This window comes from Pyrgilauda ruficollis, unplaced genomic scaffold, assembly GCF_017590135.1.
Source record: "Pyrgilauda ruficollis isolate IOZ18807 unplaced genomic scaffold, ASM1759013v1 scaffold3, whole genome shotgun sequence".
NCBI lineage: Eukaryota > Metazoa > Chordata > Aves > Passeriformes > Passeridae > Pyrgilauda > Pyrgilauda ruficollis.
In genome coordinates this window covers 4,464,906-4,487,233 of record NW_024524377.1, presented here as the reverse complement: position 1 = coordinate 4,487,233, position 22,328 = coordinate 4,464,906, and the positions used below count along the sequence as shown (strand labels likewise).

The 22,328-nt window shown below is 40.7% G+C and overlaps 2 protein-coding genes across 3 annotated transcripts in view; one reads left to right on the top strand and one right to left on the bottom strand.

Annotated features, from left to right (window-relative positions):
* Nucleotides 1-21,661, top strand: RAB3GAP1 (RAB3 GTPase activating protein catalytic subunit 1). Of its 2 annotated transcripts, XM_041472918.1 has the most exons (24): nt 1-36; nt 141-196; nt 1,092-1,167; nt 2,447-2,579; nt 2,814-2,892; nt 3,538-3,657; nt 4,234-4,399; nt 4,487-4,586; nt 6,933-7,014; nt 7,483-7,551; nt 8,147-8,220; nt 8,967-9,059; nt 10,485-10,654; nt 10,962-11,060; nt 11,381-11,553; nt 12,454-12,508; nt 12,799-13,152; nt 14,200-14,337; nt 15,575-15,802; nt 16,238-16,334; nt 16,424-16,527; nt 16,637-16,752; nt 17,661-17,763; nt 20,554-21,661. In XM_041472918.1, exons 1-24 carry the CDS (start codon nt 19-21, stop codon nt 20,788-20,790), a joined length of 2,940 nt encoding a protein of 979 aa, XP_041328852.1. In that variant the 5' UTR covers nt 1-18; the 3' UTR covers nt 20,791-21,661. The 2 variants fall into 2 exon arrangements, with proteins under 2 accessions (XP_041328852.1, XP_041328853.1); XM_041472919.1 differs by lacking the exons at nt 16,637-16,752; nt 17,661-17,763; nt 20,554-21,661 and having other exon boundaries at nt 5-36; nt 16,238-16,321.
* ZRANB3 (zinc finger RANBP2-type containing 3) overlaps nt 20,883-22,328 on the bottom strand; it is a 42,653-nt gene continuing 41,207 nt past the window's right edge. The window contains exon 22 of the mRNA XM_041472917.1: nt 20,883-21,011. The gene's annotated coding sequence lies outside the window, so the exon portion shown is untranslated. The remainder of the gene's footprint in view (nt 21,012-22,328) is intronic.

Sequence of the window (22,328 nt, the reverse complement as noted above, 5' to 3'; positions counted from 1 at the left end):
GGCCGGCAGCGGCGCAAGATGGCGGCGGACAGCGACGTGAGTGTCTGCCCCGCTCCTCCCGCTCGCTCCCCGTTCCCCGACTCTCCCTCTGTCTCCCCCTGCTCTCTCCGCTCACCGCCTCTCCCGCTCTCTCCCCGCAGCCCGAGTCGGAGGTGTTCGAGATCACGGACTTCACCACCGCCTCCGAGTGGGAGAGGTAGGTGCTGCCGCGCCCCTCACTCGGCGCGCGGTGCCGCGGGGGCTCCGCCGAGCCCGGCCCGGCTGCTCCTGCCGGGGACAGCCGGACCCCGCGGATCGGCCGCTCCCCGAGCCGGGAGCACCGGGAGCCCTTCCCGGAGCCCTTCCCGGAGCCTTTTCCCGGCTGTTCCGCGTTAGGCTCAGGCCGCAGCCGAGGAGCGGCTTAAGAGGCTCTAGTCGAGCTGTTTCTGAACTTAGCGAAAGGTCCGGTTTAATACCTGTTTGCAAGGGATTAGAATATGCATTCACAAGGCTTATGTGTTTTCTAAGTAGCTGTCTGATTGTTAAGACAGTCATCTCATAGCTGAAGCCTTTAAGAGTTAGTAGAACAATGTACGAAGAAATTTAAGGCGAAGAATTTTCTTGCACTGTGAATGTATTATTTTTTAAATGCTTTTTCCAATAGTGATAACGTTTAAGACAGGAGACCAGAGATTTCAAGTGCTGTGCTTTAAATCTGAATTTAGTGATAATTTTGTCTTAAATGCTTGTTCATCTGTTAACAATGAAACAGGAGTTATGTGCTGCAGATGTTACGTGCTGCAGTACCAGAAAAAGGTGAGATTCTTAAAACAGTCAAAAGATGCTCATAGCTAAAAGTAACTGTCATGTAAAAGATGCTCATAGCTGAAAGTAACTGTCATGTAAAATTTAAGCATAGAAAGACTCTTTTGTGTACAAGGAAGCAGTTTTTCTGGCTTTACTGTGATACTTGTGGTGTTTTGTTTTTTTGTTCTTTGGGCTTTTCTGAGGAATTCTATATCTGAACAACATACTGCATGCTTTGAGGTGGCTGAATTATAATACAGGTTTAGTGTTCAGCAAATTTTAATGCCTTTTTCCCCTCCTAATAGATTTATTTCAAAAATAGAAGAAGTATTGAATGACTGGAAACTTATTGGGATTTCTTCTGGCAAACCTCTAGAGAAGGTCAGTTACTTCTGAACTTTCCTGTAGAATTTGAATTGCTAATTGTTGCTGTATTTGTTAATGCACACATGTATTTCATCTATTGCTGTTTTCTTAGGTGTGGCAGATAATGACTTTATTGGGGAATTTCACTTGTAGATGTGTCAATTTGACAAACAATTGCTGTAAATTCATTGGTGGATCATCTACCAAACAGGCTGTTTCCCTGACAAAGATGGATCTTTCTGTAGGGCTTAGAGATTTTTTTTTAAATTCTAAGTTTGAATCTGGAAACATGCTCTAAGCTGCTCTAAATACTCTTTTTGTCCTGCTTTGTGCCTTTGTCACACTTCATGTACTTATGGCTGAGGTTTGCACAGTGCTAGTTGTGACTCAGTGTGCTTCATAGATGGGAGAGATTTTTTCAGAGTCTAATTAGAGCCTTTGTGATGCTTTCTCAGTCCTGTGAAATGCAGAGGAAATTGCTGAGCTCTTCTGCACAGCAATGCAGATAAACTCAGCTGGTTTGTATGGAATGGCTGCTGTGTTTCCAGGGGAATCTCATTGCTTTTCATTCTAGTCAGGCACAGAGTATTTGGAATAAAACTTGTGTTATCTAATGAACTGCATATTAGCTGTCCCTGTATTCCTGCACGTCTTCTTTTCTAGACCAGAGCTCTCTTCTTAACACCCTGTGAGATCAAAGGATTGTCCAAGTTGCTTTTAGTAGGAGCAGTGGTGCTGATTTTTTTAAACATTCCCATGTTGAATTTTTGTTTAAAAATTAGTTATTCTTATATGGTTTGGTTTTTTTTTATTGTAAGAATTAATTATTCTTATGAGTTTTGTAAGTTGTAGATAAAAGTAATCATTTGTTGGTGAAAGTAAATATCAAGGTAATATTTGCACAGAATAGTTTAGATACAGATAAAATCCCAGGTGGGAAGCTTCTGTCTCTGGGCAAAATTGAGGGTGCATATCTTCAGATGTACAGTTGCATATGGGAGGATGCAATCTTTATTGCCATATAGTTCTGAAGAATGCAAGATGGTATTTGATTTTTGGAATGAACATGATCATTGGCAACATGGATTTTAGCAGCCAGCTACCTTTATAATGAAGAGCTTTGAGAATTGCTTATTGAAATTAAGTCATGCTGAGCCATTAGGCAGCAGAAAAATGTGAATCAACATTATTGATCATATGGGCAATATTTAAAAGACTTAGTTTTAAAGACTTTTAAAGACTAGTGAATCTTAACCTATATTTATGAGGTAATACCTTCTTTTTTTATATGCAGGGTATATTTACCACAGGAACATGGGAAGAGAAATCAGATGAAATTTCATTTGCAGACTTCAAATTCTCAGTTACCCATCATTATCTTGTACAAGAACCCAGTGACAAAGAAGGGAAAGAAGAGCTGGGAGAAGGTACCTGATATTTCCCTTCCGTAGTTGTAAGGATAATGAGAGAAGACAGTGTCACAACGTGGAGTCCACAGTGTGCTGATTTGTGTCTGTGTGGGATTTTCTCAGGTCTGATGAGTGTGATCTGACATGTCTGCTTTTAGTTTGCTTCGCATTCACACAGTGAATTACCAGGCAATTGTAAGTGAGCTGGATGGATGTGATGATGCATTGATTGTGTGTCAATTTTTGTCACAGATGCCCTTCCTCTGCCAATGCAGGACTTGCTGTGCATGAACAATGACTTTCCTCCTCGAGCCCACTGTCTGGTGAGATGGTATGTGTGCTGCCTCTCATCTCTACTGAAAATGAGCATAGCAGCTGGAAAATCTGCCACAATCAGTTGTGTGTTTGTTTTTTCATTTAAAAGTTAAAGCTTAAGTAAATTGTTTCTTTGTATTAGACACAAGAAAGGAATGCAAAAAAAGCCTGGTATAGTGGGCCTATTTTTAATTTGGTTTGGTTTTTTTTTTCCCCAAATATTTGTCTCAATGTCATAGATTAACCAGGCTTTTATATATGTAATATTTAGGTACATTCTTAAAAAGGAAAGCTGCACCACCTTAACAGTTATATTCTTAGTAATGCAAATGTTGAGCACATAATAGGATTGGTTCTAGAGAGCTTGGTTTTATGTATAAACAGTTTCAGTCATTATGAACTTAAACTGGAAAACCTCAGGACTGCTAGACCTGGAAGTCCTCCCAGTCAAACACATTAAAGTGTTGGAATGGATTTGCAGCACTCCATACCCACTCAGTTCTTGACCTCTCTAAAAATAAAGAGGTACTTGCATCAAATTAACAGATTCACAATCTGTTGGTGATAATTAGGTTCTCCAGGTCGCAATATTTTTGAAGAGTTGTGTTTCAGCTGGCTTGCCAGGGACTAGAAATGTACTTTTTTCTCTTTGTCTCTCAAGGTACGGCTTACGTGAGTTTGTGGTTATTGCTCCAGCTGCAAATAACGATGCTGTTATTAGTGAATCCAAGTGCAACCTCTTGCTGAGTTCCATTTCCATTGCACTGGGCAACACTGGCTGGTAGGTGAAAGCATAAACATTTTTACATTTTTACAGGTAAAACTCCAGCATACTGCATTGGTGAGGAAAAAGTATTAAATTGTTAGCAAAATATATTCAGAGGTTTTTGTTTATTTGCACTGTAATATTGTTAGAGAAGGATTGAAGAAATCCCCATGTGTAAACATTGAATCAATGTTTTCTTTATTTTAATTATTGTTTGAAAACCTTTGGGGCTGTTAAAAGCTACTAGAAGTTGTAGGAATAATATGTAATTTATAAAACATCACTTTTGCAAGAGGATTTCTTCCCTGTGTGTAGTAACAGTAACTCCCTAATCTTCCTCAAAAATTGTATAGATTGAAAATGAGGTAAGCGAAGTCATGGAGCAGGCTGTGATTGTGGCATGGCAATTTGTTGGGCATTCTGTTTAATGATGGCATTAACAGGGATTTTCTGTGATTCCTGGGAAGTCTTTCAAAGTGTCTAAGAGGAAATATATTTTAAAGGCTGAAATTATGCTAGCATATTCAGCTAGTTGTAGAGACTACGAGGCAGCAGGACACTTAAATGATCTGAAGCATTCCCGTTCTGCAGTCAGGTGCCGCTGTTTGTGCAGATCCATCACAAGTGGCGCCGGATGTACGTGGGGGAGTGCCAGGGCCCGGGCGTTCGCACCGACTTCGAGATGGTTCATCTGCGCAAGGTGCCCAGCCAGTACACCCATCTGTCAGGGCTGCTGGACATCTTCAAAACCAAGATTGTGAGTACAAAACTGATGTTAGGTATTTAATGTAATATTTATATTTATTTACTCTTTACATTGCATTTGTTCTCTGGTATTTTGAAGGGCTGCCCTTTGACGCCTCTGCCTCCAGTTAGCATGGCTATTCGCCTTACCTTTGTGCTCCAGGACTGGCAGCAGTACTTCTGGCCACAGCAGCCACCAGGTAGGAGACTTTTGTCCTCTGAATAACTCATTTTCAGTCAATGCTAAGGAAAATATTTGTGTATCTTGCCAGAAGAATTCTAACATTTTCTGCTTTTGTAGGAAAGGCTTCAGTCCAATCCCACTCTGTATGATGGGCAAGCCATCTTAAAGCTGCTCTCAGGTTGTAGCTCATGGCTGGGACAGGTGTTTTGGGTAGGGCTGTGCCTGGAAACAGGTTAGTCAGCATTTAGAAATACAATGATGTTTCTAAAATGGTGGTATCTATGTGGAATGAAAAGGGTGACTGAATCTGTGAAGAATTCTGCCCTGGGTTTCTTAGGGAAATGTTTAGATTAATATTCTTGAAGATGCTAGTACTTTGTGGGAGTTTTTGTCAATTGTTTCCATAAAGTATTCTGATGCTTCACTATCTAAGTGTATTAATAGTGGGAAAAGCAGAAAATATTACATGGACCTCACTTGAGGTAAAGGTTTGGATTTTGATTATTGTTGACTCAATACTAAATTTAGTGCAGGAGGAATTTCTGAACAAGTCTTTTGTTATGGTAGCCTTGCATGAAGGGGAGAAATAATATATAGACTGAAATTTAAAGTATATAGAGCAGACTTGACAAGTTTTTGATGTAAAGTGATGCTGTTTAGGAAAAACAGAGGTAGTTACTTGTTTGGTAGTCTCAAAATGATCTCTTTTATTCTTGATGGTGGTGTTGTCTTCCTTGAGTATCAAGGATTTGGTTTTAACAGACCTGTTTTTAAATAGGTAGTAGCAGAAAATAAATTATAAACTTCTCAAAGGCAAACAAACCCATAGGAAAAAGGTAGATATTAGTTTCTCTTTAACATCAATTTTATTAGTGATGTGATGTTTTAGGTACAAGGTGGTGGAATAGTTAAAATGCCCAAGTTCTTTTCTTGACTTGGTAGCAGTTTTACATAACAAGCTTGAGGTATTTAGGGTACATTTGGAGAGACATAACTCATTTGACCTTGGTTATCTAATTGTTTGGCTTTCCTTTGCTTAAAAAAATACAGTAATCAAAATCCTGTGTTTTGAAGAAGTGTGCAGTGAGATTGATTCTGTGCTCTGTAGCTAAGGAATGTATGTTGAACATGTTTAAAGAGAATCCTGCTTATTAGAGAGAGAAAATCAGTGCTGTTTTAAATGATAGTTCCTCTTTGGTTAACCAAGCTTAAAGAACTTGGGAAATGAATTAGACAGATTTTATCTTTTTATTGTTTCTGCAGACACAAAATCTATTTTCTGTAGTCTCTCTGCCTTGCATAGTTATTCACTAAGTCAGGATCTCAGGTTTGTCATGGATGAATTGCACCACTCTGATCATATTTCTTGATTGGAGCAGTTTGAGTAACTTTCACTCCTTTAGTAGCAGTGTTGTGGTTAAGGGAGCCAGTGTCAAAGTGAGTTGCAGAAACTGGAGATGGACAGCATCAGTTCTGCTGTTGCTACATGCAGTTGTGGTTTTATGTTCACTGGGAAGAACTAGACCTGTAACTTATAACCATCACTCAATTAGCTCTTCTCTGAAGATAAATAAATAAATAAATAAAACCAAAGAATTTAAATGTCTTTTATCTTCTCTGCAAAAGAAAATGTAATTAAGTTATCCAGATACTTCATCTGTGCTAATACCTCACTTGTTTTGTTTGTAAACAGTTTGCCAGATGCAGTTAAAATTGCAGCTCAGATGCTGTAACAGCATTATTATAATGGCATTACAATACATCATTATTATTGCCCACTTTAATTTTTGTTAAGTGGAGGCTGTCTGGTTTTGATTCATGTATTTGAAGGCTATAACATGGGAATGCCTGAGGGTGCTGGGAGGCATCTCTAAGTACCTGGGACTACAGGGAATCCCGCAGATTATTTGATTAAGTCCTCTTTTGATAAAATTGTCAACTTTTAAAAATAACTGTTTTTTCACTCTGCAGAGTTGCTCTTCCAGAGTCTTCCTTTTCTGCTTGGAATTGATTTCCTGCCCAAGCATTTTTATGGCACTTTTGTGTCTGTTCTTGTGCCAGCATTGAAGCTTTAGGGCTGTCTTTATAGCTATCATCATTGCCTGTATGAAGGGAATAACCTTCCTTCAACACAAATTTCAGGAATTTTATGTGTCCCTTTGAATGTCCTGTTTCAGTTTCTGTTGGAAGCAATTACTGTGACTGTGTGTTAGGATTGTGTTCTCCTAGCTCAGTCACCTTAGCTGCTCAGCTCTTCTCTGGTCATCCAGCAAGTTACAGTCTTTGCAGTGAAATGAAGGTGATATGCTGCTTCAAATGTTCCACAAATTCTTTATGGAAAATGTGTTTGGTTTCTCTCCAGATATAGATGCTCTAGTTGGGGGAGAAGTTGGAGGCCTGGAATTTGGGAAGTTACCATTTGGGGCCTGTGAAGATCCTATTAGGTAAGAGAAGATTCAGAAAACTGTTTTATAACTTCCTTAATGGAGGAGTTAAAGTTGTGTTATTTCAAATCTTAGCTTTGCCTACCTACCACTTAGCATGTCCGACAGATACTTAATTATTCAAGTGCATCAGAAACATCTGTGGTGGGTAATGGTTTAATAGCAAATAAGGTCATTTGTAGAATTGTCTGATGATATTCAGAGTTCAAGCTTCTATGGCTTTTACTATAAACTTCTGCAGTACTCCATTTATCTCTGAAATTATTATCTTGAAATATATCTCAAGATAAACCTTAAAAATTATGTGCTTTGTGCAAGGGTTGGACTTGCTCTCACGTATGCAGTGAGAAAACTTACTGGAGAACAAAGAATCAAATATCAACTATCACAAATACCTTTCAAAACATGAACTGTGATGGAGGGAACACTTTCTGCTATCACTGAAAGACAAATCTTGGTTTGTTTCAGCGAGCTGCATTTAGCCACAACGTGGCCTCACCTCGCAGAAGGGATAATTGTTGACAACGATGTTTATTCGTAAGTATCTTGTCTCAGTTGCAAATGAGTGTGCCTGTTTTTGCTCACTGCTGCATTTTAGTGTCATCTCAAACACTGTGTGGCTTCTCATGTGAAAAAGAACCCATTTTGAGGAATGCTAACGTCAGCTAATAGAACATCTAATTTGGGAAAACACCTTTTGAAATGCATTTCTGTGAGAAACTGTTATTGTGTTGTAATCTCAACAGAACACAAACCCCTGGTTTTGAGCATATCCTCATGTTAGACTTGAAAATTTTGTATCATGTATTTCCTGGAAAAGATGATAGTGGAGCATGGAAGGTAAAAGTATTCATTGCTTGATATCCCTCTCCCAAAAACTGTCATCCAGGTTTCCTGCTACAGAAGAAGTATTTATTCTTGTTCATGTCATGCACACACATGAGAATAGGGACTCTGGCTTGCCATGTTCTCCTGTGAATGTGGTACTCACTGGTTATGACATGACATTTATTGAGAATTTGATACTCATCTTTCCAATACTTATAGTGGCATTTGGTTTTCTTTTTTCTTTTTTTTTTCTTTTCTTTTTCTTCTTTTTTCTTTTTCTTTTTTAAATTATTTTTCCCCCAAGTGACCTGGATCCACTTCAAGCACCCCAGTGGTCTGTGAGAGTTAGAAAAGCAGATAACCCTCAGTGTCTGTTGGGTAAGACATCAGAATTTCCTGTCTTCTCTTGCAGCTTTTAAACTAAAACTACTAAGTTATGAAGTTAGGGTTGAGTTGTTGATTACCTGATGGCCTGTTTGCTCACTCCCCTTATTTTTTTGAGTGAACAGTATTTTGGGTTTCTTTTTCAAGAACACAAGCTTTGCAAATACATAAGTTCCTGTTGTAGTTTATTCGCTGTCTGTGTATGGTGAAATTCATTGCTATTCTTATTTCACCAGGTTCCAGGGAATAAGAATTTCCTCTGTGTTCTGTGAAAATTTAGATTTTCTAAACACACTTTATTAAGTGTGTTTTGTATGTATTCATCTCCTTAGTTCAACCAACCTTTCTGACAGGAAGGATTAATACTTCTGTAGAGCTGTACTCCTCTTATCTGTCCTTGCCTTTAAGCTTGTGAGGAAAAGGGCTTCAAAATTTTCCAAGTTTTTTCTTGTTTTGGGTGAATTAAACTGCAGGCATGTAGGAAGAGCTGTGCTCTGGAGAGGTGGCCAACAGCTGCCTGGGTGTGCATTTACCTAAGCTTTAATTATGTGGTTTTTGTGCTTCAGATAATTTAATTATGTGGATTTTGTGCACAAGATATTTGTGCTTCAGAACAAATTATCAGATGTTCTTTCAGAAGAAAAGATAAAAATTACTGTCCTTGGGGCATAATTTTTGAGTGTTGGCTCATTGCTCAGTGAGATTTTTGGCTGAGTCCAGGAGTTCTGTTCCTCTACCAGGGGACTTCCTTACTGAATTCTTCAAGCTTTGCCGGCGGAAGGAGTCAACAGATGAGATACTTGGAAGGTCTGCATTTGATGAGGAAGGAAAAGGTAAAACTAAAATCCAGGTGATTTGTGTTACTTGTATTTAATAGTTTTGTGTTAGTTTATCTTCCCTGTACCCTTATCTTGACTGGTATTTATAACTCTTACATTCTCTGTAATACTCCTGGGAATTTTCTGGCCAGGGCTTCATGGTGAAATTTCTCATAAATTCTAGACTAGTTTAGCTCCCAGAGTCTCAGAGGGACAATTGCCTCTGTTATGGTTGTGGCTGTTTCTTTTTACAGGAATATAAAAGCTTAAAATTTGACTAGAATGTACAAGAGTTGGTTATAGGACACATCAGATTTTTCTGTATAGTTTTATGTATTTTTGCTTTTACCACTTCTTTCTCCTTTTTGTTGTATTCTAGTAGATGTCAACAGCCAGTTTAAAGAGTCTTTAATCTGTTTGAAAGGCTCTGCTCTCATCCTCTCCATTTCAAGGACTTTTAAGGAAAAAAGGAAATTAAAACTTCCCAAATTATCTGACCAGCAAGTCAGGATTTATCCCAACTGTATAAATACTGCCATCTTTTTGATGTCTCTGTCCCTCTCTTTGGGTTTTTTTTTGCTGTATATAGTGAAAATTCCCTTCCCTCCTGCTGCTTGTCACCTGTTCTTCCCTTCAAATATCAATATAACTTTCATTGGTTATACTTGATCTTAGTTTTGAAGGAGCTTGCTACAGAGCTTAGAAAGGTGTTGGACTGAGGAGGGTGTGTATTACTCCTAGTGCTTGACATACAGTTCCTTTAGCCCTTCTTAGCTCTGGGCTTGCCAAGATGGACTTTTTCAGTCTGCTGCTAATTATTCACTTAAATTTGTCAGCTCTCCTTATAACAATATTAATTCAGTTTATTGTAAGAGACATTCTAGAGTTTACCAGCAGCAGCTCTGAAAAAAACCCAGTCTTTTGGTTTGAGAAGTTTACCTGAGGACTCTAAAACAGAAATGTGCTTACACTCTGTGAGGCCAGTGATTAATACAGGATTTATTTAATATTTATCTAGAGCTTTAGCATATGCTGGAGCAGTCTTTGTTACCTGCAGTGTGTTTATTGGTATGTATAAACAAGGTTTAAATACTGAGTCTTGAGCAGGCTTTTGGCATACTCTGTTGGTAACTCTGCAGTAGCAGTGCTGCTACAGCAGGCACTACCTGCAGCCAGCTCAGTCTAGGCTTTATTTGGTGAATTAAATCAAGGACAGTCTGTGACTCATCTGTGACCTCCTTCTGCTGCCTCTATTTGTTAAGAACAGTGAATGTCAGGCATGGAACCTGGCAGCAGAGGTGTAGCTCTGGTTCACAAGGGGCTAAATATCAATACAAGATAAATAGGCTGATTAAGACAGGTGAACTCTTGAAGAGACATGTTGTAGTGTTTGGGGTTTTTTTTTTATTTTGTTCTAATTGTTTTTATTTTACTTGCCAGAGGTTGCTGATATCACCCACGCGCTGTCGAAGCTCACGGAGCCAGCACCAGTCCCCATCCCCAAATTATCAGTCACAAATATGGTTCACAGTGCCAAGAAGAAGATCCGCAAGCACAGAGGTGTGGATGAGTCTCCTCTGAACAATGATGTGCTCAACACCATTCTCCTGGTGAGTGAGCTGTCCCTGCACATGGATTCAGAGAGAACATGGACTTCATACACTGTTGCATTTGCTTTAGAGCCTATGGCAGATTTAAAGATATCTGATGTCAGTTTGAATTGCATTTATCAGCTTCTGGGAACAGCCCAAGTTGATACAAGTCTGTGTATTATAAGTGGGCTAAACCTGATCTCTGAAGTCTGCTAACAATTTTAATTACAGGGATTGCTGGTATGAAGCCAGCAGTAGCTTTATGGAGAAAGTGGGAAAGGCAGGAAAACCATACTGATGCTAGGGTTAATTTTTTTTCTTCAAGTTCTTATTTCCTGATGCTGCTGACAAACTTGCAGATGTATTTGAAAGCAGAGCCAGCACTTCAGCAGGAAACAATCCTCCTCCAGAGAATGAAGATTATGTAAGTTTTGTTGAGTGACACAAGAGAGAAAGCAATTTTGAGTGTGTGTTTATATAGACTTTGCTGTGCTTGCCCTATATCTTGTAACACTTAGCTTTTGGAAAGATGAATTTACCTTTGTGAAATATCTGGGTAGAAATAGTGATGATGTCTGTTTCCTTTTCATTCCTTTTTTCTTCCAAAGACTGTAGTTATTGGTATCTTCTAAGTTGAAGATGTTGCTTAGCCATTTACACTTACAGACAGGAAAGAGATCACGTGGTTTTGGAAAACAACGCCATTGTTTCTGTATTTCTTGCTTTCTTTTATTTCTTTCCTAGAATCTCTTCAGCCAGTTTAAATCTGCTCCATCTGACAGTCTGACATACAAATTAGCTTTATGTCTTTGTATGATAAACTTCTACCATGGAGGAGTTAAAGGAGTGGCACACCTTTGGCAAGAGTTTGTGCTGGAAATGCGTTACAGATGGGAGAACAACTACCTTATTCCAGGGTGAGACTTCTTGTTGCTCCTTGGCCATAGAAAATGTTCTTTGTTCCAGTAGCTGAGTGGCGTCACTGTGACTTTGAAACATATAGTTTTGGGGTTTTTTTAGTTGCAAATGCTATCTCTGTTTTTATTACCCTACTTCCTTAATGCAAGAAAGGGCAGGGAGTAAGGACAAGCATCTGTGCCCTACCTTGAAAACTTCAAGATGGCTGGGGAAGCTCAACTTAGACATTCACTTCACTGTGTGAATGAGGGTGAGGAAAAAAACTTACTGTGGTGTAGTTTCACCTCTCTTCTAAGGGAGCTGTTCCATTGCTGGTGCAATGGCCTTTTCAGGTATTCCAACCCTTCCAGGTTCTGTCTGCTGCAGCAGAGCTTGGGGCAGACCAAACCAGGGGCTCTCTCAAGATGAGGTAGAGCAATAACATACCCTGCTTTTAGGGTCGTGGTGTTTTGGTTGGAGTTTGGGGTTTTTTGTTGATGTGACAGACTGGCTATTTAGTCACTAGTTCGTACTTTGAAATGGTTACACTAGCTGATAAAATAGAAGCTGAAATGTATAGCAATGACTCCACTGTATCATTGCACTTCTAAAAGTACAGTCAAAGATGCTTAATTCCTGTTTGAAAGCAGTTATCTTTTCAACTTCCAACTGGAAAACTGACCTCCAGGAATGCAGAGTGTTTCACACTAGTGTGAGTGATCTCTGAGCTCCTGAAATGATCTCTGGGAAATACATGTAATTTAAATTCCGGGCTTGTCTACTGAGACAATAGAAGAGCTGTGTAATTTAAATGGTGGGGGTGGGTTCAGTGTGGGTGTTTGTGGCTGTTCTAGATTTCATGTGATTTAAGACCACATGTGTATGAAATTGATAATGGTTACATTTCTGCCTTCTGTTAGATTAGCTAATGGCTCTCCAGATCTGAGATGTTGTTTACTGCACCAGAAACTTCAGGTAAATAACCCAAATTTAAGAATGATTTTTCTCCTAAGGAAACTGTCAAAATTATAGCAATGATTAGCTAAATATGTAGTTTTTGTAGATTTAGTTGTGCTTGTGTTTTTTGGGTGTGGAATTCATTTCTTGAGAAAAATTTGGTTACAGCAACAAGTTCAGTGGAATTGTTATTTTTTAGAACTGTAAGACCTTTTCAGTGGCTCTACAAGTTTTTCTGTATGATTGTCTCCATAAGGGAAATAATTGCTGAACAATTTTTGTTTTGTTCCTTTAACTTGTTGAATTAGATGCTAAATTGTTGCATTGAAAGGAAGAAAGCAAGAGATGAGGGGAAAAGGGGGAGCATGTCTGATCGTTCACCTGGTGGTGCTTCTGGTGATGCTGCCAAAGGAGGAGACCACTCTGGAGAGAACCCTGACAAGGAAAAGGAATTTGGCAAGTCTTGGGAATCTTGGAGTGACAGTGAAGAGGAATTTTTTGAATGTCTCAGTGACACAGAAGATCTTAAAGGAAATGGACAGGAAAATGGCAAGAAAGGAGCAAAAGAGTCTGTAAACTTAAAACCAGAAGGTCGTTTGCACCCACATGGAAAACTGATGCTGCTGCATCCTGGAGAGCCTCTCTATGTTCCCATAACACAGGTGAGGGAGCAGGAGCTGAGCCACATGTGCAGTGGAACACACAGAATGTGCCTCATACCTGGGATTGTGAAACTGCAAACAGTTTGCAGGTTACAGCCTTGTCTCTTGTTAAAATTGCTGAGTTTTTTGACCTAATACCTTGTTTTTAATCTTTAAAACTAAATCTGCTAATCTCACTTGTTCTTTGTTTTATTTGAGAGTGAGTGTCTGTAGCAAAATTCACTCCAAATAATACATTTAAACGAGAATTAAACTTCCTTGCCTACCTTAAATTTGGGGTTTTTTTATTTCCAGTTCTTGAGGCATCTTCCATCCCCTCCTTGCTTTCTTTCCTATGAAACAGGAGCTGCTGTGGTCCTTGCACCACGGAGATTTCTGCCTGACTTCGCACGTCAGATTTGCTGCTGTATTTGGTTTTTTCATAATTTCTCAGCTCATAAAGGCCATAGTCATTAGGTTTGGTGCCATCCTTTACAGCAGGTTTATCATCAAACAACTAGAAATGTTACCTGACAAGAGGCTTTCCTGCAGAGTGACCAGGGATGGAATAGGAAGTGGTGCTGTCACAGAAAGTAGTTTGAAATCAGCCATGCATGAAGAATACAGTGGTTTTTATTCCCCTGAGAGAAATTGTTGCTTTGCTTGGGTAAAACATATGAGCAGAAAGTAGTCAGGCAAAATGTTCTCAATTCATTATGTGCTGACAGTATCAACAGCAAAAATTCTGCATTGCTTTGAGTAGATTTTCATCCATCTCAGCAAAATTGTACCAGTCAAACATTTCCAGGATTTCATTAGGATTTTGGCATTTTAGTAATTTATCCTTGTATTGGTACATCATTCCCGGGTTATTTTCTGTTTAGTTTCTTTGTTAGATGCACAACTTGAGTCTGAACTGTTTAAGCAGTAGAAAGCTGTGATAATTCCCTTTGAGTACAAAGGAAGCAGAGTGAGAAGGGGTGAGAAGGAGCTTCTTGCTTCTCCTCCCATGCCCCGGGCTGACTCCAGGAGGGGCTGTGAGTAACCCTGTGTGTTTCCCTGTCCCAGGAGCCAGCCCCCATGACTGAAGACCTGCTGGAGGAGCAGTCGGAGGTGCTGGCGAAGCTGGGGACGTCTGCGGAGGGCGCTCACCTGCGGGCGCGCATGCAGAGCGCCTGCCTGCTCTCCGACATGGAGTCCTTCAAGGTAGCACTGCTGTCAAATTACAGTGCTTTCTTCTTAATTAAACTGATCCTCTTGCTTGTGTTGGACAGTTCTGAAGGTTTCTAAGTTTTTTTTTTCTCCACAAAACAGTTTCCAGTTAGTTTCAAGTTGAAAATAAAAACCTATTGGGAAAATTCTTGGCACATTTCAAAATCTAAGAGGATGTGATCTGTTACACTGTAACATCCCAGTAAATTTACACAGTGTGTGTGGGAAGGGGAAAAACACATCAAACATACAGTTGATCAGTTGTGAATTAAAACAGACATTCATCAGGTTGGGACTGGACTAACTGTGGTTTTGGGTTTCATTTCCTGTCTGAGCTCTGCAGAGGGAGCTAAGAGCACATCCACTGCTGTCATCATAGGAGCTCAACACTAAAAAGATTGGAAATTCTGTAATGAAATAGCCATATATATCTTTTTAATTATTGCAGTCTTTGTGGTAAAAGGATATAATGTGCTATACAGTTAGAGTATTTATAATATACCAGTAATCAGTTTATTAACTGTGACTCATGGCATATTAGATATATGTAGAAGTTTTATTTATATGACGCAAGTAATCTAAAATCTCAAAATAATAAACAGAGAACTATAATTGGAAGCACAAATAGACTCTTCATAGGTACATCAAATCTAAAACTGAGATTCCTTTTATGTTCTGGATCTATAGATGTAGTTAATTGTGGTGATATTTCATCTATGATAAATGAAGTTATTTTTGTTTGGGGAAGATATTTTTTTTAAGTTCCTTTTGGAAAGAGGAAGAAATAGTGACTTTTGTCACTGGAGTGTTAAAAGATGGAAAGTCAGTGCTGAAAGCATACTTAGGCAGCCCACTGATTCTTTTAGTCTTTAATGGGATAAGCGTAGTGAAAATTCCTATTTATTGCATGTGGCAGGTGCCAGGTGGGATCTTAACAGCATAATTTTGAGCTTGCCTGAAATAATTGATGAATGTAATGAATGTACATGTGGGTGGTGAGAAGGTGATTTTTTCTGCTGCTGATGTGGGTTTTACCCCTTGCCATTGTCTTGGTTTATGCTTTATTCCCTCTGTCCTGGTGTACAGTTTGTTGGCTGTGGACAAAAGAATTTCCTGAGTTTTGTCTCTTACTCTGTGCTCTAACCACTAAACCACACTGCCCTCCTACCCAGGCTGTCATGTTTTTGTAGGATTTTTCAGGAACAAATTTTCTGTCCTGTCTTCCCTGCAGGCAGCTAATCCTGGCTGTTGTCTGGAGGATTTTGTGAGGTGGTACTCACCTCGGGACTACATCGAGGAGGAAGTGATTGATGAGAAGGGGAATAAAGTCATTAGGGGCGAGCTGAGTGCCCGGATGAAGATTCCCAGCAACATGTGGGTGGAGGCCTGGGAGACAGCAAAGCCAGTCCCAGCACGGAGGCAGAAGAGGCTTTTTGATGACACCAGGGAGGCTGAGAAGGTGAAAGCTCTGGGGCTGGTGCCAGTCTGGGCTCCCTGCAGCCCTTCCTTCCTCCCCATGCAGCATTTAAACACTGACAGGCCCTTGCACTGTGTCCCTGGAGTTACTGGACTGTTTAGTGCGTGGCTTAGGGTTGGTTGGAAATTCCTGCTGCTGTACAGGAGGGTGTTTGAAGTACCTAAAAGTATGCAATGTTACTTAGGTATTTCTTTAAATTATTAGTACATAAATCAGATTTTTACCTGTATATGTGTTAGGAACATTTTAGTTTCCTAATACAGTTTAGTTTTATTTTAACCTATTGGGAGCATTAACATAAAACTGCCTCTCAAGTCTTACAGTGGTGTTCCATTCTTGGAATTCATCTTTCCAAGGTAATCTCATCTTTGGGAAGTAGTTTTGATCACTGAAGTATTAAATTTTCTAATGTTGCAGGTGCTTCATTACCTTGCAGTTCAGAAGCCAGCTGACCTTGCAAGGCATCTCCTGCCTTGCATCATCCATGCAGCTGTACTCAAGGTAAAGGAGGAAGGTAAATAATGTTTAATAAATTATTAAGATATTTGAGGGGGAACACTGATGCAGTCAGTAATTACAACTTTGTTTCTTTCCATATAATAGAAGCAGTAGAAGATATATCTTCAGTTAAGAAGATTATTAAGCAGATAATATCCCATTCCAGCAAAGTGCTACGGTTTCCCAGTCCAGAGGACAAGAAGTTGGAAGTAAGGCTTTTGTAGTGGCTGGAGCTGAAAACCTGATTGACTTTTGCACTGTTCATGGCAATGTTAAAAGAACATCTTTTTAATTTTCCCTTTTATTAAACTCCTGTAGGAAATCATCGCTCAGATTATGAGTGTGGAAGCCATCATTGCCAGGGCAAGGTCTCTCAAAGCAAAATTTGGGGTAGAGAAATGTGAAAATGAAGAGGAGAAAGAAGATCTACAGAGGTGACTTTTGAATTCTTATTTTTCACTGTGTTGTTTTGCTTTTCCTGTGATGCCCTACTTTCAAAACTTAGGACAATGATGACAATAAAGAAATATTTAGGAATCATATTTGGGTATTCCTGTCACTAGACTGTCTGGAAATGATGTGTGTGGGTACCCTCAGTGCTCCTCCAATTAAGCCTCTCTTTGGAGACATTTGATCCAGATTTTTTTAATAGAATTTGTTTTGTCTTGACAGTACTGGGGACTAACTTTTTTTTGTGTATATGAAAGGTATTTTTGATGAACTCTGTTACCATACCTAAAATTAGGACTAGAAATTTAGTATTTTTTATAAATATTATGGAATGAAATAGCCCTTCCACAGTTGTTTCCTTATTCTTGTCTCCTTGCTGATGTGAAACATCACTGAGCAGCTCTGAATGGAAAGTGACAAGGAATGTTCCCTTGCATCACTACCTGCTGTCAGGTTATTTACTTGCTGCTCAAGATGACTAATATGTTATAAAACCCACGTTAACTTCTTGCTGCTGTGCTGGGAGGGAGAGATGACATTTGTGCAGTACATGTTGGGAGTTCAGAGATGTGGTGTCTGACCAAAGCAATGTCTGTGTGCTAAAGAAAATTGGCACATTGTGAATACTTCTGCATGGCCAACACCATGGAGGCTTTCCTGTTGATTTTATACATCTGCTTTAGGAGCCTGGGTTTCATTCTTAGGTATATGAGAGGAGATTTTTTTCCTTAAACTTTTAGAATAGAGAAGCAAGAGAATCTGCCAGTTCTCCCCCTGAGCAAATGATGCTTGGTGAAGGCCTTGGACAGGAAACAGCTCGTTTACATCAGCACACTGGATCTGGCCAAGGATTAACCATTCCTTTTTCCTTTTCAATCATTTGTTCCATCAGATTTGTAAACAGTCTCCTGGAGCAGCCAGAAGTGTCAGTTGTTGGTGCAGGAAGAGGACCTGCTGGCAGCATCATTCACAAGCTGTTTGTGAATGCTCAGAGGGTAAGAGAGCTCTGGGTTGTGCTGCAGACACTTCTGATTTAACCAGAATGAGCCAATGAGTTACCACATGGTGCCAGTGTATTTGTCTGCATATCTGCATGTATTGCCATGTGTGTGCTTGAGGTGTTTTCTGTGATGTTCAACATGATTTTGGCTGTAACAGAACCTTGCAAGACCAAAGAAGACTGAGTGAGCTGGGATGTTAAACAGTTGAAGCCAGCTGGGTAGACAGAGGTGTCAGTAATGCGTTAAATACTACTGCCAGTAGTAACATCAGTAATGCTATTAAGGCAAGACAAATTTCTGCCTTATCACAACAAGGTTAAGTGTTGATTGTTTCACAGAGGAATGTAGAGAAACAGGTCATAATATTAGATATTTCAGAAGCAGTAACTTCTTAAACTGAGGCTTATGCTTGGAATACTTGAGATTTTTTCTGTGGAAACCAGCATGCTTAGGAAGTTTCAGTTCTTTTTCAGTCCCTGCATTCAGTTTACCTATTGCCAGTGTTGCATTTGTTTTCTGGAGACCCTTCCCTTGCTGATATTGATACAAATGTTGCCTTTTTCTCTTAAGCAGTCTTTGGAATAATCAATCTGAAAGTAATGATTTCCAAACCTCATGGACTGCAGTCAGGCTTCAGTTTCTATCAGAATTACACCTCTTCATAGCATCAGATTTTCTAACTCAAATTTAACTACAGTGGTAATAACAAGGTAGCAGCCTGAAATCCCATTTGGAAATAATTGCTGGAAAAATGTTGTGATTGGGTGTTAAACACTTTAAAGGGATCAATGCTTTTGTAATAATCTGTGTTTTGCAACTCAGCATAAAAAGGACCATTCTGAAAACAGACCATGGTTATTCTGAGGAATGAAAATCAGGACACTTCTTTTATTCTTCCAGTCTCTAAGGAAATTGTGTTTCCAAACCTGAAGCTGCTGAGCAGCCACCCTTACCTTTTAAAAGGCCAAGATCTGTGCCCTGTAAGTGATGCACACATATGCACTTTCCTCTTTAAGAGAGGCAGTGGGTTTTCAAATCTAAGCTTCTACCCTTAGGATGTGTGCAAATTTCTATGGTTGTGTTTTGAAACACCACTAACTAAAGCAGGGTTACAGGTATTTCTCACTCTTAGCTGGTCAGTGTTAATTAAGGTTTCTTAGTGGGACAGGAACCAACTTGGTACAAACCCCACATTGTGTTTAACCTGCCATGAGTTATTTCAGTAGAGAGCCGTTTGGTAAATAGAAGTGAAATGAGTTCCTTGTTCGTTACCTTTTGAACCTGGACTCTTCCCTGAGCTGTGTATAATGTGTTCTGTTCTTGAGTTTTCTCAGGAAAATTCTGATAGCCAGTGCATGTTCTTGGAGTGCATGATGTCTCTTAAACCTACAGTCTCCTCCTAACCTCTTGTAAGTCACCTCTGACTTGCTTTTGTTTCTGTCTTTCATCACTGGTTCTTTTCTCATCCCTTTCCAAGCTGACTGAATCTTCTGATGAGGTAACCGACTTTGTCCCTCCTTTCCCTCTCATCTTCTCTGCATAGAGCTGAACCTTCTGGTGGATATAGTGCAGCAGCCAGATTTAGTTTGTACTGGTGTTCACATGTCGAGCATAAAAGTAACTTTTTGTTTCCAGAATGGTTTTTCTGCATTCACACTTTATTTTCAGAGCCTAATAATGCATAGTGAAAAGAGAGAGAAATGTTTTAAAAAAAACCTCTCAAAAAAACCAAACCAAACAAAAAAAACTTTATTCAAGTGAGTATTGATGTTTTCTGATGCTGAAATATATGGCCATGCTTTTACATTCTTTGTTGCCACCACTGTTTGTTGATGTTTTGGAGGGAGGTGGTGATGAACAATGAGCTGGATGCTGCATTCCCAACACTAGTGCTTCCTGAGGATATGCAACTTTCTGGACATAGATATTTGGGAAAGAAGCAGAGTAGCTGTGTAAAGTGTAGCACAGGGAAGATCCTCTCTGTTGGTTTCCTCAAGCTGTTCTTGTGGGAACACATGGTACTTGTCCCTGGTAGGTTCTGTGGCACAGCCTGCAGAGCCAAGCAGGGCTGGGTCCCCCTGCTCCTGGGAGAGGGCTGGGAGTAGGGGCAGCAGCAAGGGACCACAAGGAGCAGCCTGTGGCTTCTGCCACACCTCGGTGATGGTGCCCGTGTGGAGTTGTACACGCTTGAATTAGGAAGGACCCTATTAGGGTGTTGTTGGGTGTGTGTGTATCCATAGGTATATGTAATCAGGGAATGTTTATGGGGCATGCCAGCCCTTCTTCCAGTATCCAGGTGTCAGGGTTACTGCTGCCTGGCTCTGAGACAATGAGCAGCCATTGGGATTGTGCAGCAGGGGGATTTCAGCAAGGCTCTCTGGCCATGAAAAGCCCATCCTGCAGTAGTGTTGGAGTCTGAAAGGCAGGTGACTGTCAGGACTGCAGTAAGGGCACTGATGATTTTGAAGTGGAGGCTGCCTTGGCAGCCTGTAGCTGCAGGGAGTTGAGGAGAGCACCCTGTCTGAGAAAGGGCCATTTCCTCCAGTCACAACCCTTGCTTCACACTGCCACATCAGAACTTCAGCTGGGCAGAGCTTCACCATCCACACGAGGGTTCTTCCATCTGGTTACGTTCGCTTTATTTCCTAGCATCCCATTAGTCCTTTGCTCTGTGTACACATAAAGCCTCTAGCTGTGTTCCCCATTTCTAATCTTCCTCTGAGAGCAGCTTTCTGAGTCCCGGTGTTAGGCAGCAGCCTGCCCTGTCACTGTGCTCTGTCGCAGGTCCCCGCCGTGCCGCCGCTGGAGGAGGAGCTGCGGCGCTCTGGCTCGCAGGAGGAGCGCAGGCAGGGGCTGCAGTCGGAGTTCCCCCCGCCCACGGGCCGGGAGGTGATCCTGCGCACCTCGGTGCCCCGGCCCGCCCCATACTCCAAGGCGCTGCCGCAGCGCATGTACAGCGTGCTGACCCGCGAGGATTTCCGGCTGGCGGGGGCCTTCTCGGCGGACACCACCTTCTTCTGAGCCGGCCGGGACGCACTGCTGCGGGCGGGCGGCGCTGCACAGGGACTGGCGTGCGCTGCAGCCGAGCGCGGCTTCAGCAACTCGGATGGGCCGCCGCGAGAGGTGGCTGGAGCAACTCATCTGCGAGGTTTGGAATGGCTTCAGGAGTGGTTTCAAACTCTCTGTCCAAAGGGAGCGTATTTTCCTTTCCCTGCATTAGCTTAATTACGGACCTGAATGGGCTGTGTGCAAATATTCATGTTGAAATTAATGCAGTATGTGCTGCTTCACACTTCAAGATCAGACTTTATCAAGTGACGTTAGTCTACTTAAATTGATATATATATAAACATTAAGTAATTTATATTTATTACTAATCATAATCACAGAGCCCAGTATTTTTTGGTTAATCACTGTTTCAAGTGCTTCTGAAATATCCTTATTTTTATTTAAAGTGTACAGTTCATACTCTAGTTTGTGCTAAACTCTCCTGGTTGTCCAGATCTCTTCACTTCTCCCAGACAGAACTAAGTGGACAGTGAGTCTGACTGACAGCCTGCAGTGGATCACTGAGGGGTTGGGATACTTTGTGTCCTTCCCTTGGTGCAAGGGCCAAAGCTGGATGGAAATGACACCCCTGAGGTGTTTCACTGTGAGCAACTCACTGGTATTTACCCAGGCTATTTGTCTGCACTCCCTGTCATCGATGGGAGAGGAGGGGACAGCTCTGTCACCTCTGGCCCCTCAGCCCACCCGTGCCAATGTTGCTTTTCAGTGACCTTCATCTGTTTGAATGAGAATCAGCAGATCAGCATTACTTTAAAAATGTACAAACAGCTGCAGTATTGTGGACATTGCTCAATAAATATGAACGTACTGTTGGCTCTCAGTATTCCCATGCTTTTCCATGCCCTTCTTGCATGCTCTGATGCATGCAAGGACATTGTAACTACAATGAGTACAGAGAGCTGAGTTCTGCTTTTAATAGCAGGATCCCAGGCGTTACCCTAAAACTTCTTTGAGGGGGCAGGGATCAGAGTATTTTTTCCTCACGTAAAGTTCTATGAAGCAGAAATACATTTTTCAGGATGAAGAAGAGTTAAGAAGGTAAAATCTTGTCACAGACCTTGTTTTCCAGGCTGTTTGTGTGTTCCCTCAGACATTGGGGTAAGTAGGATAAAGACCTGTAGCTGTTCTTTAACTGTGTGGCTTCTTTATAATTACTTAGGCCGAACAATTCCTGATTTACTGGTAAGTAAAATTTAGGTTAAGCTTCTTCCCCAATACTTTTGGTTTCCTCCTCTCTAATGAAATATTACACTGCAGTGTGGCCTCTTGTAAAGGCTGCAGAAACTTGAAGGACTCTCACATTTGGTCACAGGTTATTCCTACTTGGTCATTTGAAGTGCTGGAGAGGTGATTCCTTTGTCATACTCAGACACCACAATCATCAACACAGCTAAAGGCCTGTTAGTTTGACTGTAGAAAATGGTGCACTCATGCAACTACCTTGTCTTAAACAGTCTTTTTCTCTGTTCAAGAGTTATAACTTTAAAGAT

What these genes read in the sequence shown, in the direction of transcription:
- RAB3GAP1 (XM_041472918.1), top strand. An exon ending in TGCTCAACACCATTCTCCTG is followed by an intron (nt 10,655 to 10,961) that starts GTGAGTGAGCTG and finishes TTTTTCTTCAAG; the next exon opens with TTCTTATTTCCTGATGCTGC. An exon ending in CTCCAGAGAATGAAGATTAT is followed by an intron (nt 11,061 to 11,380) that starts GTAAGTTTTGTT and finishes TTTCTTTCCTAG; the next exon opens with AATCTCTTCAGCCAGTTTAA.